The sequence below is a fragment of the Hippichthys cyanospilos genome, chromosome 10 (assembly GCF_059441005.1).
Source record: "Hippichthys cyanospilos isolate Australia breed blue-spotted pipefish chromosome 10, RoL_Hcya_1.0, whole genome shotgun sequence".
Classification (NCBI taxonomy): domain Eukaryota; kingdom Metazoa; phylum Chordata; class Actinopteri; order Syngnathiformes; family Syngnathidae; genus Hippichthys; species Hippichthys cyanospilos.
In genome coordinates, this window is record NC_142378.1 from 8,145,430 (window position 1) to 8,161,950 (window position 16,521).

The 16,521-nt window shown below is 39.5% G+C and overlaps 1 protein-coding gene across 1 annotated transcript in view; it reads right to left on the bottom strand.

The window, feature by feature from the left end:
• The window catches only part of insrb (insulin receptor b), a 67,935-nt gene extending 51,672 nt beyond the window's left edge, over positions 1 to 16,263 (bottom strand). The window contains exon 1 of the mRNA XM_088426416.1: positions 15,197 to 16,263. Coding sequence (XP_088282542.1) covers positions 15,197 to 15,284 — 88 coding nt within the window. The 5' untranslated portion in view covers positions 15,285 to 16,263. The remainder of the gene's footprint in view (positions 1 to 15,196) is intronic.
• Positions 16,264 to 16,521: the final 258 nt, after the last annotated feature.

A 16,521-nucleotide genomic window follows, 5' to 3' on the forward strand; every position in this document is an offset into this window, starting at 1 on the left:
GATCAACATGTACCAACTTGCACTTCCAAAAGAAAAATCTGCGGACCAAAATAACAGAAATGGTTCCGGGGGAGTGAGACGGTTGGTTGGCTAAAGGAAATTTCCTCCGCAAAAATGAAGGTGAGAATTGCCCAAGAAAAGGTTGGATCTCCGCCGGGGATGTTATTCGGATTTGGAACAGCACCGATTTGTGCACTTTTGAAGGCGGGCAAAAGAAACCCGTGCCAAAATGATTGTCACGATAAGGGGGTCCAGTCGGCATCTGGATTGCGATTGAGCTGTACATATGAGGACATGACGAGAAGGCGCAGGAAGGTCTGAAGGTGAGAGGGAGTTAGTGGGTTGGAGCACCTGTTCCTCCACTGGTCAGGCTCGCTATTGGGGAATATGGCAAGCGGAGCTGGCCTGGCCTATTTATATACAAATGCTGGGTCCCGTTACAGCCGTGGCACGGGGCCAGGCTATGGCAGATTGGAGCGGGTAAAAAAGCGCAACATGCAGACCCCGTGCCTTCAGGTAGCCAACAGGAGTGAGGTCCAAACCAAATCGTACCGGCTGTGATTTTGGCTCAGGTCCCGCTGGCTACCTTCTGATTGTGGCAGAAGAAAGAGTGGAAGGACTGATGCAGACAGAGGGAGACAGAGAGATAAAATGTCAAAGTAAAATGAGGAAAGAGGAGACTAGTATTAAGACTTGTTTTTAAAAACAATGACTCACTATTTACAAGGTCCCGGATGACCCTTGGAATCCAGGTTGTGAAAACAACAAGGGTGGTAGTGATGATCGCAATAGTTTACTTCATAGAAACTTATTCCAGAACAACAATACTAATGGCAATTTGTATTAAAAATTCACATTGTGGGCTTGAATTGGTATAATACCATAATTTATTAGTAATTTTAGTAACGGAGTAATGATTGTGTTGTACAATTCAATTATAATTATTTTTGCTGTATTGGATTGTATTTTATATTTTTATTTATATATTTGTTTAATATTTGAATAAAAACTATATATATATATATATATATATATATATATATATATATATATATATATATATATATATATATATATATATATATAAAATATTTATCCAAATATGCAGAAAAAGCAAAACAATGAATTAAGTTTGTTACTTGTTTGGCCCAAGTCAGGAAAAAGGGCATTTTTTTTCTTTTTTTGCAAATGTTTAATTCTGAACCAACACATTCATTTTGCTTGCATGGAATACTACAGAAACCAGTTTATATTTCCACTTTAGAAGCTGAAAGTATTTGAACAATTTTAAGGTTCCTGGACCTTATAGAATTGCTCCACAAAATTAACTCATTAGCTGCTATTAAAGGCTCAAGACGTCACAGACCCATTTTACCCCATTAACAGCTATGTATGTCAAAAATCCATTTTAATCGGTTTTGTAGTGAATGAATTAAGAGTTCAGTCCCAAAATGAAGTCAGTGCTCCCGAAGGAAAAAAAACTATTTTGAGCCTTGGTTTCACAGTGTAACAAAATACTCTTTATTATAGTACAGTTTGGTTTAGTTTGTTAGTTTTAACATTTTAGTGCATTTCTATTGTACAGTCCCAAAATATCTCACGTGTGTTGTGCCACTTTCTTTGAACAGCTTGATGTAGTCGAGAGCTATTATTCGCTGTTGTAGTCGCCTATGTAACTTTATGTTGCTTGACTGACAGAGTAATCAATCAAATAACGGAAATCCAGTAACAAATCAAAACAAACACGAGCACCGACGTAAAAAGACATAACTGTGTAAGCTGCTGCTTTTTTCTTTCACTTGTTTACATAAGTACTTAATTCTATAAATGTAGCCATTTACACAGCTGATGAAATTATCATGAGCTGTAGTAGAAACACAAGCCTGAAGAGGATTTACTGATCTGAAATGTAATGTGGTGAATCTAAATGAACTGGATCAACTTGAGGAAACATGGCCAAGTCAAGTGTAAAATATTTCAAGATGTGGTTAGGAACCTGTTCTCAGAAATTCTCCAACTGTTACAATAAAAAAAAAAAAAAAATTAAAGCTTATCGTTAGGCACAACTTGCTGATAATTGTACATTCATTCAACAATGTATTCAATGACATAGTGTATGAATTGTCTGTTTTTCAGTATGCTGCATTGCACTGTACATTTGTTCAAACACTGAGAAAGCACACAAAAGAAAAAGAATTCAATCCATATGTGTTGCAGATAAGATGTCATTGTCTCATTTTCCTTGGTGCACAGTTCCCCAATCCATTTTTTTTTCTTCCGCGGATGCTTCAAACCCTCACAATAAGAAGTCTAGGCATGGCGGAACACTTTGTCATCCGTTAGTTTGATGTAACAACACGTGATTGGAAAGACATACTGTTTGCTGCTTATTTCCACTCCCCTGTGGAAAAAAAAACAAAAAAAAACAGAATTGGACAGCTTTTGGGGCCTGCAAACCAAGGAGAGAAAAATCTCAAAAATTCTGGCCCTGCTAGACGAAACGGCCAAACCAGGTGGCGCTTTGAATAAAAAAACATGTTGGGGAGAGAGCAGCATTCCTGACATAGTCAACACATTTGGCCACAGACACAGGGCTTCGAAACAGGAGCAGGTAATCAACTGCAGGCGAGACTGTGCTTAGAATACAGCCAAAGGGCAGACAACACACACACACACACACACACACACAAAAAGCGGCACGCATGTGTGTGTATTACTCACGCAGAGTGAGTAATACAGAAAACATCTGATGTTCTTTTCATCTTCCCACGTTAGCGAGTGGAGCGTGCGGCACGGTCTTGGTGTGGTGAACCTCGGCCTGAGAGGGAGGCCGTCGGGTCCCAGTTGGCCGGTTTGACTTGCAGCCGCACGGCAGCAGCTGCAGGGCCAGGCCAGGCCACACCGACGCTGCTAGCCACAAACCGGAGCGACGTGAGTCCAGTCGAGGCTACGCCGGCCTGATGGCTTTGCCATATCAGCTTCTTCCATCCTGTTTTATGGCCTGGAACCTGTCTGTCTACTTAGCCTATGGTCTCCACGTTTGAACACTTGCATTGAGACGCCTCGTTGATCCAGATAGGGAAAATATTTCACTGCACGACTCTTTAATAGTTTGGAATTTAGATTAAAAGTAGATACATTAATTAGAATTATTTCTCGGGCCTATAAAGAAGTGATTATTAGTAGTCAAGGTAGCTGAGAAGCAATACATGGAAATTTAAAAAAACTCCAACTTTTTACTTTAACTTTATCGGTCAGTTAGTTACAAGCCATTATTTTGTTATAGTAGAAAGATTGGAAGGAAACACATGTTCCTTTTTTTGCCATGAATGATTTGCTTTAAACCCTGACGACTTAATGAAAAAAAAAAAAGTCATGAGTGTACAAAAGGGCGCTATATATTTGAAACGGATCCAAATTAGAATTGCTTGGAATTGGCAGGTTTACGGTCTAGCGGAACTGTAACAAAAGAATAAGAGAAGTAACGAGACAAGTAGACAAGCAGAAGAAATGAACTGAAAAGCGAAAGAAGAACGAGGAAAAGGTGAAGAAGCCTTGCGAAAGCTGGGGGTAAAGAAGATACGCCTTTTGGGAAAATTGACAAACCGAGACGGAAAAGCGGGAGCCGGCAAGGGGATAGCGGGCGGAGGGATGGAGAGCCCAAGGGCCAGGTCAGTTTAATGGCCCGTTTGTCTGTGCTGATCGACCACCAACTCTCACTGGTTGCAGCCGGAAAACCATACATGCGCACGCACACGCACGCACAAGCTGCTCTTTTCATATCCCTTGGTCTCACTACCTTTTTCCATTGCTCAGACCTGAACTAACCAATGCACAAACAACATAAATGTCACAATCCATTCAATCTTTGTACGGCACTTTCCCGATACTCCTTTCAAGTGATAAAACGTTGGCCCTACCCAGTAGTCATATTGTTACATGACATGCATTCATTATATGGTCATTTATCAGAAAGACATGGTTTAATATGGCTCTGATCAAGTGTAATTGAATTAGAAAGACTTGATAGAAGTTACTTGCCATTCCTTCAGTATTAGCAGCTGAAATCTTTACTCGTCCTTAAATAATCTTTCTTCAGGGCTAAGCAGGTCACGGCAATAGCATCCAATCTGCTGACAAGTTAAACGTTACAGTAGCTGGAACCATGTGATGCAAATGCACACATGCCAACTACCCTATTACAAATACAAAAAATGATGCTTTGGCAGCAATGGCAGAAAGCTGCTCTTATTGCTTTTTTTCTCCAAACATTTGCAAATGACGGTCTTATATCAGTAGCGAGATATCTCATTCATATTAATAGTGGTATTGTATGAAAACCAAAAGTGGATTATATATGCTTTGTAAGGGCAAACTAACACGTCGTGAGCCTAACAGCATTGATGGCTATGTCATTTTTGATCATTTGTTGATAATACAAAAAAAAAAAAAAAATCAACAGATTAAAGTTGCAATTTTTCAATTATTAATTTTAATATTTAATTGTTCTGCCGATTAAGCAATATTTTGTGGGGTTTTTTCCCAAAAAAGTGAATAAATTTGGTATTTATTTATTTTTTTTGTGCTGGGTATTTCAGCTTGAAAGCGTATTACGATACAGATAAGGCGTATTGCGATATTGGGTAGTATTTGTACTGTCACCAGTATAAGTGCTGCGCCCTTGAGTACTCACCAACACCAAGTACCGATACCACTGATACTTTAAAAACATTGCATTTACATTATTTTAAAGTCATAAACTGCATGAACTGTTATTGCAATCTATACATATACTTTCTGGAAATTTAATCCAATTTTCAGAAAATTCAGCGGATTATTCATTTTTACATTTGTGTAACAATGATGAAACATGAGATGTGTCCACTCATTTGTTTTTATGGCTTATTTGAAAGGGCCAAGCTTTTCTCGGATTGATAAATTGAATGATTCAAAGGTCTCAAAACGTTGTCCCGAGAGTTGTCTATATTTGTCCATGTTCGTGTGGGAGGTCTTCTACTTTTATAGTTCTAAGAAACTTTGGGGGGTAAGTACTGCTTTTTTTTTCTACACGTAAGTGCTGTAGAAAACAAGGAACATTCTTAGTTCCTAGAACTGAGCCCTGAGGAAATTTTATGGCGCCTTTTTTGGGGATGTTACTTCGTGAGTTGGAAAATCCCATAGCAATTTAAATGTACATCAGTTTAGCACGTGAGACAAAGCAGCATTGTACATTTTCTTCAAAAGTTCAATGAAAACTTAAACAAAGAAAATAACTTCCTGTATATTTTAAGAGTAAACCCTTTTCCAAAATTTTAGAAGGTGCAGAGCATTCCTAGGAGCAGCAGCATTTTTTTTAAGTTAACTGAAATTGTATATTCCCTGAAGTTAACTTTTTATTTGATTTATGAATACTCTTCTTTTTTTTCCAAATGTCCAACGCAAAAGTCGTCAAAATAATTCGTCAATTATAAGTAGCATCAAAGTGGATTTTACTAAACAATATAAGTATATTTTTGGCCCGGATGCTTGTCATCCATTTCACTCTGATCTCATTAGGTCTTTGAGTACTATTGTCAAATGTGTCCATTGTTCTAGAAGCGTTAGGACACATAACTCAAGCCTTCATTAATGTTAAAACTGATATTAAAGCTTATATTAAGAGCCGTTTGTCACCACAGTATCTTAAATGCTCTGAGGTCACTGAGGATAAAGCGCGTGAAACTACTATGACCAGCACGGCAGCTTCTGTCACCTTGGCAACCAATTTGAAAGCTAGTTTGTCAGGACAAAAACCCTTGGCCTCCACAAACACACAGCAGAGATGAGACGTGACACCAACAGAAAGTCGGCGTAAGCGAGCGCTGCTGTGAGCCATTCGCAGGAGTATGTGGTTGGCATCATATAGTCCTAGATGTCTCCCCAAAATAAATAAATAAATAAATAAATAAATAAATAGGGAGGGTGGGACGTGTCAAACTGGATTGAAAGTGCAGTGTGTGTGAGAGCCTGTGTAGTACAGGCAGAGTGTATCTGCAGTGTGAAAAAAAACAATAAAACAAATCAGTGAATAACAATGAACTCTGTTACCCCATCAGCAGAAGGGGGGGTGGGGGAGAACGTGGCATGGGTGTGGTTAGCGAGGGATAACACATTTACAATGGAGGAAGAAAGACACTGCAAGATCAATATTTAACCTGCTCCGGCATTTTATGGTCAGACAGACCTGTTACGGATACTGTGCAGTACATGTAGTGGAAAAACAAGTAACGCTCACCATGATAGCAAAGCGAAAGATTGTAACGATCAAAGCACCGCAAGTGGAGTGTGTCTGTTGTGGCTACCTGACACAATATGGCTCAATTTGCTTATGTGCCGCAATTCAATAGATTGTGGCTATTGTAAATAGATCTTGTAAACGGAACTTGTAAACCATCCATTCACAATTCTTCCCAAATTGTCTATTTCTAAAATGATATTCAAAAGTTCATTCATTGCCCAGCCTGAATTGACGAAGGAACATCAGAACCACAGTAGCAATTTTCCTGGCTGAAAGAGTACATCCGAATGATCCTAGTCAATTAAAAAGTGATCAGTAAGAACAACTATGGCTAGATTCACACTGCAGAGCTTAATGCTCAATTCCCATTTTTGTAAAATCCCTTTTTCTTTTTCTTTTTTTAATTTCCAAATAAATGCAACCTGTATCCGACCTGTGTGTGAATGCTAAATGGCACAAAACTATCCCGCAAGCGCATTGGGGACACGGTGAAGTCACACACCGAAGCTGTGCTTAACGTTAGTGTTTACCTGGCGATGTTGAAATGGCTATCGTACCGGAGCCAGAATATTTGAAGAGAAAATTGAGAGGGGGAAGGGGGAAGTTTTTGCCCATTGCAGTTTGTGTAGTAACAGCAACGTCTCCCTCCCTCACAGTGAGAGAGCGAGAGACGGAGACAAGATGGACCTTGGTCTCCCCTGTTGTTTTAGTTTAGTGTTTTGCGTATAGGATTTTTAATTGCCTTGTTAATTACGTGCGAGTCGGATGAATGCGACATGGCCATTCAGGCTCAAGTCAAATCCCCAAAAATCGGGTATGAATCGGTTTTAGGAATCACGATTTTTAAAAATGGAATCTGTGTCATTTGAATTGCCATTAAAAGATCATATACAGGTCAAAATTATGTGGAAGTACGTGAGCGTGTTGGAGTGTGTTGTCGAGCTGTGCGTCAGATGACCACTTCTCAGTCATATGACAGTCCTCAAAATAAATTGAATGCATCAGGTTCAGTTACATGGCATCCAGAGCACAGTAAACACACACACATTGCAAGTATTCCTGTGCAAGTAATCAGGTGTGCACGTTGAGTGATTCGACAAGACGCCTTACTTGTATATTTGTGTGCTAACAAAATTTTGCTTTAAAAGTAAGAAAATAATATATTTGATGAAGTATGCCATCCTTATTTTTCCACTGACTGGCCATTATATTAGGCATGACCACAACTTGGGGGTCCAAAACGACTACATTGGCAGACTTGTGACGATGACAAGTGGAATGCCATCCCACAACAGCATGTGAATGGCAAGAGGAGAAACCAGAGATGGATGGTTCTTGCACACAACTGATGAGCACTGACCACTTATTGGAGCCATAAATTGTTACATTTCCGATATTTCAACAATGCAAAAGAAAAATGTCAACTCTGCGATTGCTCTCATTTATTTGACTTAAAGCTGTAAAAATTAATTCATTGGGAGCTAAAACTATCAAGTTATCAGTAACCACTTTTGATAAACGATAAATCATTGAGACCTAGCTTAACATAAAATGGCCTTTCGGAATGTCAGCCTCTTGGTTTAAAACACTATTCAGTATTGTCCTATTTTTGTAGGGCTTCATGTAAGTAGACTTACTAACTTTGAGTTGAGACAAAAACCAAAGCATTTGAAAGCAAGAAAAGAATCACAAAAAACAGCACAAGCAGTAGCAGGCATCAAACCACCCAGAGATCATCTTTTTTTACCATTACTTCCTTAAATACAGACATGGGAAAAATTGAACAGATTTAGACTTTTAACCCACTTTATCTACCAATTTTCTTCCACATACTAATCTCTTGCAAAAGGATATACAGTCGCAACAAGCCCCGAAATCCAAATGGAAGAAAATGTTTGCCTTGAAAATTCCTCACATTAGGACACAGCCACATTTTAAGTGTCTGGTCCTGCAACGGCCTCAAAAGGATTCTTTAGCTGATCCGCGCATAGCAGAGATGGCTCTACTTGGATTTTACAGCGGAAAGCCACCAACGGTTATAACAGGGCTGAAGCAAACAGCAACAAGGACCATCAAATCAGATTGTTGCGGCATGGCGTAACGGCGCGCTCGCTTTGCCTGTGTGGATGAGATGCCCCCCCCAAAGCTCTCCAAAGCAGACCACATTTCTGTGCAATGAGCAGAGGTTTACATAAACAGCCACAGCTCTCCATCGAGGAATGAGAGTCGAGTCCCGATGGCATCAGATAAGCTCGGAATTAAAACAAACAGGCTTGCTTCTAAAGACACGTGTACATGTTGTAACCGCTCCCTTCATTCACAGTTTGACGCGATGTTGGGTCGGTCACTCGGGAATCCTTTGATGTGAGCACTCCAAAGGAAGAAACGGCGAGATAGTGGCGAATCCTAAGTCAATTTTAAACATTTCCCCTTCAATTTCTGCCCACGGGTGGTCCAAAGAACTGGGAGCGTATTCAGTAGCAGATTATTCGAATTCTTTTACGATCGTGCCATTTTGTTTCAAAATGCGCTTGCACGACCAGCTTCACACAGTTCAAAAGACATACAAATCTGCCTTTTCAGTCATTAAGAAAACATAAAAATAAAAAAATTTGAAACCCCCTTTTGGTGTTGCTAGTGGCAAGGTCAGAGTGAAACTACAAAAAACAAAGAAACAAGGGGAATGAATCGCCAAGAGTTGAAGTTGAAAAGGAAACTTGGCAAGATAAGGACATAGGAGGAAGCGTTTAAGAAAGAGCCCCAACAGCGCACTTCCTTTAGAGCAGGGGTCGCCACCAGAGCGCCTGCTGGCACCAGGTCGCGCTTAAGAACCGCGTGAGTAGGCCGCCTGTTCTAAAAATAGCGCATTAGGCATTGGATATTGTGATTTCGCAGGAATATAAGTAGAAGCGATCATTTGAAAATGTCAACACTGGCTAAGATTTACAGAGATAAAAGTATTGCATATTGAAATGTATCACTTTGCTACCTTGTTCAATCATTGCTGATGATTCATTAACATTATACGTGTCCTCAAATAGAAAATATCAATATTTATTAATTGGAACATGTAATGAAAAAATTTCTGAGCAAATATTATATGTTATTCCAGAAGTGTGTCTCAAACCGCTAACCCTTTGCCATTGACCTATGTCCAAGTAGTTGGGAAATTCTTGAAGGTTGTCAACATTGATGTTCTGATGGACAGTTCTGGTTGCAAGTAGAGACAAAGAAGACATAAGAAGTCATCAGACACCTTTACGAATACCAGGATTTGATGTCATTAGATTTCGGTTGTCACTATCGTTCATTTTTACAATCGATTATTCTGTTGATTCCATCATAAATATCGAATAATAAGAAAAAATTCAACCATTCTCCCTGATTAGTATTTCAACTAATTATTGTTGTTAAACGGATATTGTCTAGAAAAGAAAAAAAAAAAACTTAAAAATTATACAAAATAATATGAAAGGGATTGATGTACATTTTTAATACCTAGTCTCAGTTACTGAAATGAAACAACGGCTCTTAACAACCATTTAATAATAAAAACAGATTTTTATTTGATAATCGTTTATCAGTGAATTGATTAAGTCACAGGTGTCGAACTGATTGATTCAAATGAATAGGATTATTTTCGAGCTCTTCAGGTGTGTTGGAAAAAGAAATCCGGAAAACATGCAGGATGCTGTCCCTAGGACCGGAGTTCGACACCTGTGACTGAATCTAGACCACAACAAAATAGATTTTATGGTGTAAAAGGTTTAGAAATACATCATTTTACACTAAAACTTGACATGTGAATGGAGCGTTGAACTGATACTCACTTTTAGTAGTAAAATATTCCATAATATATATACATTTCTTAATCAAAAATAGCCTATCTAGAAAAGCGCACGTAACAGGGAAGAGCGTAAATTCTTTTCTGTCGTGCGCACAATCCAAGGTGGACAGGCTATGTTCATTCTACTTTTGCAGCAGTTGCTACGTTTGGTTGCGGCGCTATGTCATGGTACACACTGTTCTCGTGCATAGGCACCACTTCCAAACACACAAACACAGTGAACATACTTTGCCTGGAAGTGAACACTTTAAAAGATGAGATCCAGCAGACAACACCGAGTAACAGGGGCGCATACTGATTGGTGCGCACACAACAGGCATACACACCGACAAAACAACAGGCATGGTGGGCCACTTCAAATACATTCCGCAATATGCACCGCACTGTCGGGAATTGCCACTGTGCTCTTCGGCATCAACTAACACAGGCACTTGGGTGGTAGCATCTTCTTTTAATCTGTTTTCAAGCCGCTCGGTGTCAACACCGCGACATGCAAATTAAGAATATTCTAACTTCCTTCTTGTCTGCACCTACAGTTCTCTGTGCTTCCAAACCAGACAAGCAGCTTCCTCATTCATAAACGCAGCAGTATTTAGACATCCAACTCAAATAAGGTGATAACTACCGGTGATTTTGTTTTGTTACACTCATTGCAACGTAAACGCAACATGGGAACGGGCTGGGAAACTGGTGATGTATTCTGGTTGAAAGTTTTTTACCTTTCGAGAGACGGAAAACGTGAATTGAGTGAGGGCAGCAGGATTTTCACAATTCCGGTGACTGTTGAGCATCCGAAACAACAAGTGCCAGTAACGGATAAAGTGGAACGATTCAATTCGGTCCAACTCAAAGGCATTATGATTTGATTCTGTACAGCAGATTGAGAAGGTATGATGCAATGTCTATGTTGTTTTTATGTTTACATTTGAATGATGATTTGATTCGTGTATTTTCCAAAGTGATCTTTTCAACTTTATTTAATTTGACGCACTCATGCACGCACATCTATTCAATCAAAAAATGATATATATTTTTTTTTAATTGTATATGTATATATATATATTTTTTTTGTTTGTTTGTTTTTGTTTTTTTTAATTATATATACATATATTTTTTTGAAATATATACAGATATATATTGTTTTTAATTATATATAGATACATACATACACATATATATATATATATATATATATATATATATATATATATATATATATATATATATATAGCGAGTTTAAAAAACATTTTCAAACTAATGCTTCACAATTTGTAGATAAGGGTAATGTCCAAGTAAGCCCGGGTTTCCAATTTGTTTTTCTCTGCGTTTTACAAGCAAAAATAAAATGTCACAATTAATTAAAAATAAAATAAAAAATACTCTTCTGATTTTGAGCCGTGTGGATCCTAGGGAAATTGGCGCATCTATTGTTAATCATCTGCGCAACATGTTGAATCCATTATCCGAAGTTGTCATCGCTTGTTTTATTAAAACAACAATAGGCTCTTGACGAGACAGTCTTCAGAGGATTTGCTTTGTTTGGTCAAAATCAAATGAATGTAGCGAACAGCCAAATTAAAACAACCACATAATAAAACTTGTTGACATAAGTTGCTTATTTGTGCTGTGTTGACAATATGGAGATTTCCATTGTATTAAAATTTGTCATTAAGTTCGCAACTGCATATTGACTTTTGATCACAGGTACGTGTATCAGAGTCTATCCGCGACATATTGCGATGCTAATACAAACGTTGATGTTGATCTAAACAGCGAAGACATTGATGGTTATTTCACTGATTGCGGTTGTCACCGAGAGAACTGTCGGACGTTGTTTTGCAAGCAGGCAGAGGAGGATATAGAAAGTCAGGCTGTGGAAAACATACATAACATCACATGCATAAATACACACACACACACAGGCCCTCTCAAACAGGCTGAGAGGAACAAGAAGGGGGCCAGGCTCCTGGTTGCACAACTTGTTTTTCACAAGTTCGGCCAGGAGACAGCTCAGCAGTTACTTCAGAAAACTGTTTGCTGATAACTACGGCAAACAAGTCCATCCAAATCTATTAAAAACAGCAGGCCAAAAAAAAAAAAAAAAACATTTGAGCCATTATCTAGGACCCGGCTAATAGCCACGATGCAGGAAAGTTATCAATTGCATTTCCCCTTCACCAAAACCGATGTGGAGATATCGGGGAGATTCAGCACTAAGCATTCTTAGAACTCCATATTCTGAGTATTTTGGTTGTTGACCCCAGCACCCTCTTGAGCGTAAACATCTCAAGAGTGCCAAATATGGTCACTAAGCAGAGAATTGAGTAAATAAGGCACCAGAAGCAGCCAATGGCATGTACCCCACTCCCCTAGAGGGACACACAGAAAGAGAGAGGGAAAGAAAGAATGAGGAAGGAGGGGTACAAGTAGCCCGGTCTCATAAGACCCCTTTCAGAGGCCTCTGCGCTGTCTGCATACATGACCTGTGTGGAGTGTCCACAGCATTTGCTTTGAACCTGGCCAGAGGAAGCAGCCATTTTAAGAAGCAGTGTACAGTGTAAATACCGAGACTTGGCTAAAACTGGCCAACGCTACTCATATTGTTGTGGTTTCTTCCATGATCGCTTAAATGTACACATCTGCTTAATGTCCACATAGCTTAGTAGACCTGCGCCATAATAATTTGCCTTGAAAGACAAATTTCAAATGACACTTTCTAACAAAAAAGGAATTATAAACAATGAATAAACAGAGGATTGTTGGCCTCATTTTGTAAAGTATTCAAAAGACAAATATAACCTGGGAGAAATCGTTATAACCCCCCCCAAAAAAAAAATACCTTTAATGTACAAAACTAAACAAAACACACACAACTGGCCTGTTAGTATGAAAATGTTTCCACACTTTGTTATTCATTCCTAAAGCTCAATGTATGTTTGACATCTGTACAAGGTAAACAGTTTAATAAACTTCAAATTACTTTCCATTAGACAAGGGATTTCACTGGATCATTTACTATAACTGTAAATGTAATGAGAACGTCAAAGAGAGCATTTGATAGAAATGTATCATTATTGAGCAAAATGTCAATGTCAAATGAATGTTGTAGCACCAATTCATAACAGAAGGTGACTGAAGGCATTTTACATTTGGGATATTTTACAATAATGTTAATAAAATGTTTGTCTAAAAACATTTGCCTAAGTTCACTGTAACTTACTGTGGCAATATCAAGAGCAAACGTGATTGCTAAAAGTTACGCTTTTTCTTTTTGTCTGTGTTGCTGATTTGCAGCCGTCCGGGTCATGGTAATCCACAAAGAATTGAAAGAACCTTTGAAGTGTTGTGTAAAAATGACTTTGATATTCACACTAATCAAGTTAACAACACTGGTCATTCTTTATTGATCAATCAGTTTTTAATATTTTCTTTCCTCAATTGTTCTGCTACCATTTCAAAAACTAGGCCAGTTACATTTGTATTGGTTTGTTGATTGTGAGAGTGAAGCATGGCACTTTGTTAGCCTGAATGCCACAATTGCCAAGTCACTTATGAATGTTTTCAGAAAGCATTAAAGAAATAGTCCACTTACTCAGCCCTCTCAGCATTAAAAAGTTCATATTTTTCTGTAAATATTTGATAAGTAAATAAGTTTAATGTACAATTAACTCCTTTAAAAACATGTTCTCCTCTTGCTGAGGACTGAAAATTACATCACCTGTTCTCAAGGCTGGGGTAACGACCAATCACAGCTCACATCATATTTACGAGCCGAGCTGTGATTGGTCGATACCTGAACATTTAGCACGTGATGTCATTTTCAGTCAACGTCATGTGGCAAAATGTTTTTTAAAGTATTCATTGCACATGAAAACTAATTTGGTCATTATAGACTATTTCATACAGCAAGTGGACTATCCCGTTACCTGAAAAGAAGTCTTTTTTTTTTGTAATCAACTATATTTTGGATGACTGACAAGTTAAAAAAATATAAAATAATTAATAAAACTTTCAGGAACCAAATCAGTGTTTTTTTATGACCGTCACAGTGACTTAAAAATGAGTTGATATTATGCAAATTTGCTAATTATTTTGTAATCATAAACTAATGTGGTGTAACAACAACTACATGCATTATGTGTTGATGGTATGCTAAAGACAAGGACATATTCTTAACTCCTTATGTTAGCTCCAGTGGGAGGATGCAAACATCTTGGGAATCCCTGCACAGTTATTTATGAGAGCAAAACAAAGACGAATATCCCATTTTTAGCTCCAATAAATAGGTTGAAGATTAGCCATCTTTTACAATGAACGCTATCGCCGTACGGTTTTTGATTAGACGTCGTTATACTCCGATCAACAACTTCACCACTCAAATTCATTGATGAAAACAACAAGACAAGTCCTCTCTGGCGTGGGGGGGGGGGGGGGCGCTTCCCACTATGGCGCTCAAATGTTTTCATCCTGGGACGGTGGATAATCCGCCGCTTCTCGTGCGTAATGTGTTTACGTCGTGGCTCTTGCGGGAACGTGCACGGAAGGGCAAATCTGAGGCGCAGGGTGGCCGCATCCTGCTGCTCCCACCGGAGAGGGCCCACCCTAGGGATGACGCATTCAACGGGTCGCCTTCGTGGGGACGACAGACGGCGTGGGGGTGGGCGTCGTATGCCTCCGAAAGTTTACGCAGGAATAGCAATTATTGGCGCGCAGCCACGCGCACCAGAAAGGGGGGTAAATGAACCTTCTGCGCATGCGCCGTCAATATCGACACCCCTTGCCTAATCTAGAAATTCATAATAGCTGTGATAATAAAAAGTAGTATTATGAAACCGTTAGTAGATGTTTCATCGTTGTTTGAATAACAAAACTTACCAATTGTATTAATTAATATCAACGTGTATGTTTCAAGTTTACTAGTAAGCTACCTTTTTAAATAAAGTTTAATGTTTTCAATTTGTTACTTGTTTGATCGCAATATATGCGTGTTTTACTAAGACAAGGTTACGTGTCTGGCTGTTAGCAATGCGCAAACAAATAAAACAATAAAGCCCGAAAATGCGTGTACTTACTTTCTCCCGTAATGAGTCCATGCTGGCATATGATGCAAACGATCCAAAGCACAAGTTGTGCTCCCAATTCAAGCGTCCTCCGTCTCATTTTGAACCCGAGGACGCGTTCAAAAAAAAAAAAAAAAAAACCTCCAATGTGGACACCCTAGAAAAAAAGGTGTTCGTTAACCGATCACTTTATTCAAGGGATGGCCCCTCACTTCGGCCCGGTAATACACAAAAACCCCTCTGGCTCGAGTTCGGGGTGTGTTCCCTAAAAACGGTGGTCTTCGCTTCTGGCGACACACGTTTGCGTCGAAATGTTCATTTTCCATAGGTGAAGGCGACAGTCCGCGGTCATGTGTTCTCCCCAAGATCGTGCTAACATCCAACTATGAAACCTTTTCGACTAATAACCGCAGGAAACGAGGAAAAAAATAAAGTCTTCCGAGTTGAGTATCTTCACGGGAGTAACAAGCGCATTCCAGCGAGATCAAACTCCCTTTGGGTAGTTACGTGCAAGGAAAAACGTGCCTGATGTGGAGCTGCGACCATCCCGTGAACTCCTTCACCCCCTCCAAGGCAGCAGCGGCACCCAACACCATAAAACGTCCAAAACGGCGCTGGGGGGGAAAGGGGGGTGGGGGGGTCCTCCAAAAAGGGCAAACACTGGAGCTAATTATCTCTAGTGCCACTTGGCGGAAAAAAATGACGGCTACGTTTAGAGTGAAAACGGGGAATAGACGTAGCACGCTGGCTGGTTTTTTTTTTCCCTCAGATTATTCGATGGAAGGAAGGAGGAGGACGAGGAGGGGTGTAGCTAAAGCTAGCTAGCTAGTCCAAAACAAACCAGCTTTCTGCGTCGGCGCCGGAGTTGGGAGGGGGGGGGGGGGCACGCACGCGTCTCGTCTGCAACGCTGGTCACAGACAAAATCGGGCATAGAGGAGGAAAATACCTTTGAAGAAAAGAATAAAAGACGGGTTGGGTGTAAAAAGTTCCCGTCGGTGGCTGTATCGCTCGTTGTCTCTGTCAGGTTCCCCCTCGATCTGTTTCCTTGCGAGAGGAGTCTCTCGCCCTGTAAACAACTCCTGCCACTCACCCCAGCTGGGCCAAAGCGTGGGAAGTCTGCAAAACGCGGAACGGATCGCGTTGACTCAATGGTGATGAGCTTCCATCCGAATCAGGAGCCGTCGAAGAGGGAACAACAAAGGAGCTTTTTTGAAAGTTATTCAATTATTTATAGTTATGAATATATATTTATGCAGTTGTACAATTTTTTCAATAAACGGAATATTTTTCAGGGGGACATTGTCTTTCTTGTTGAATCTATTCTAAAAATTAAGAT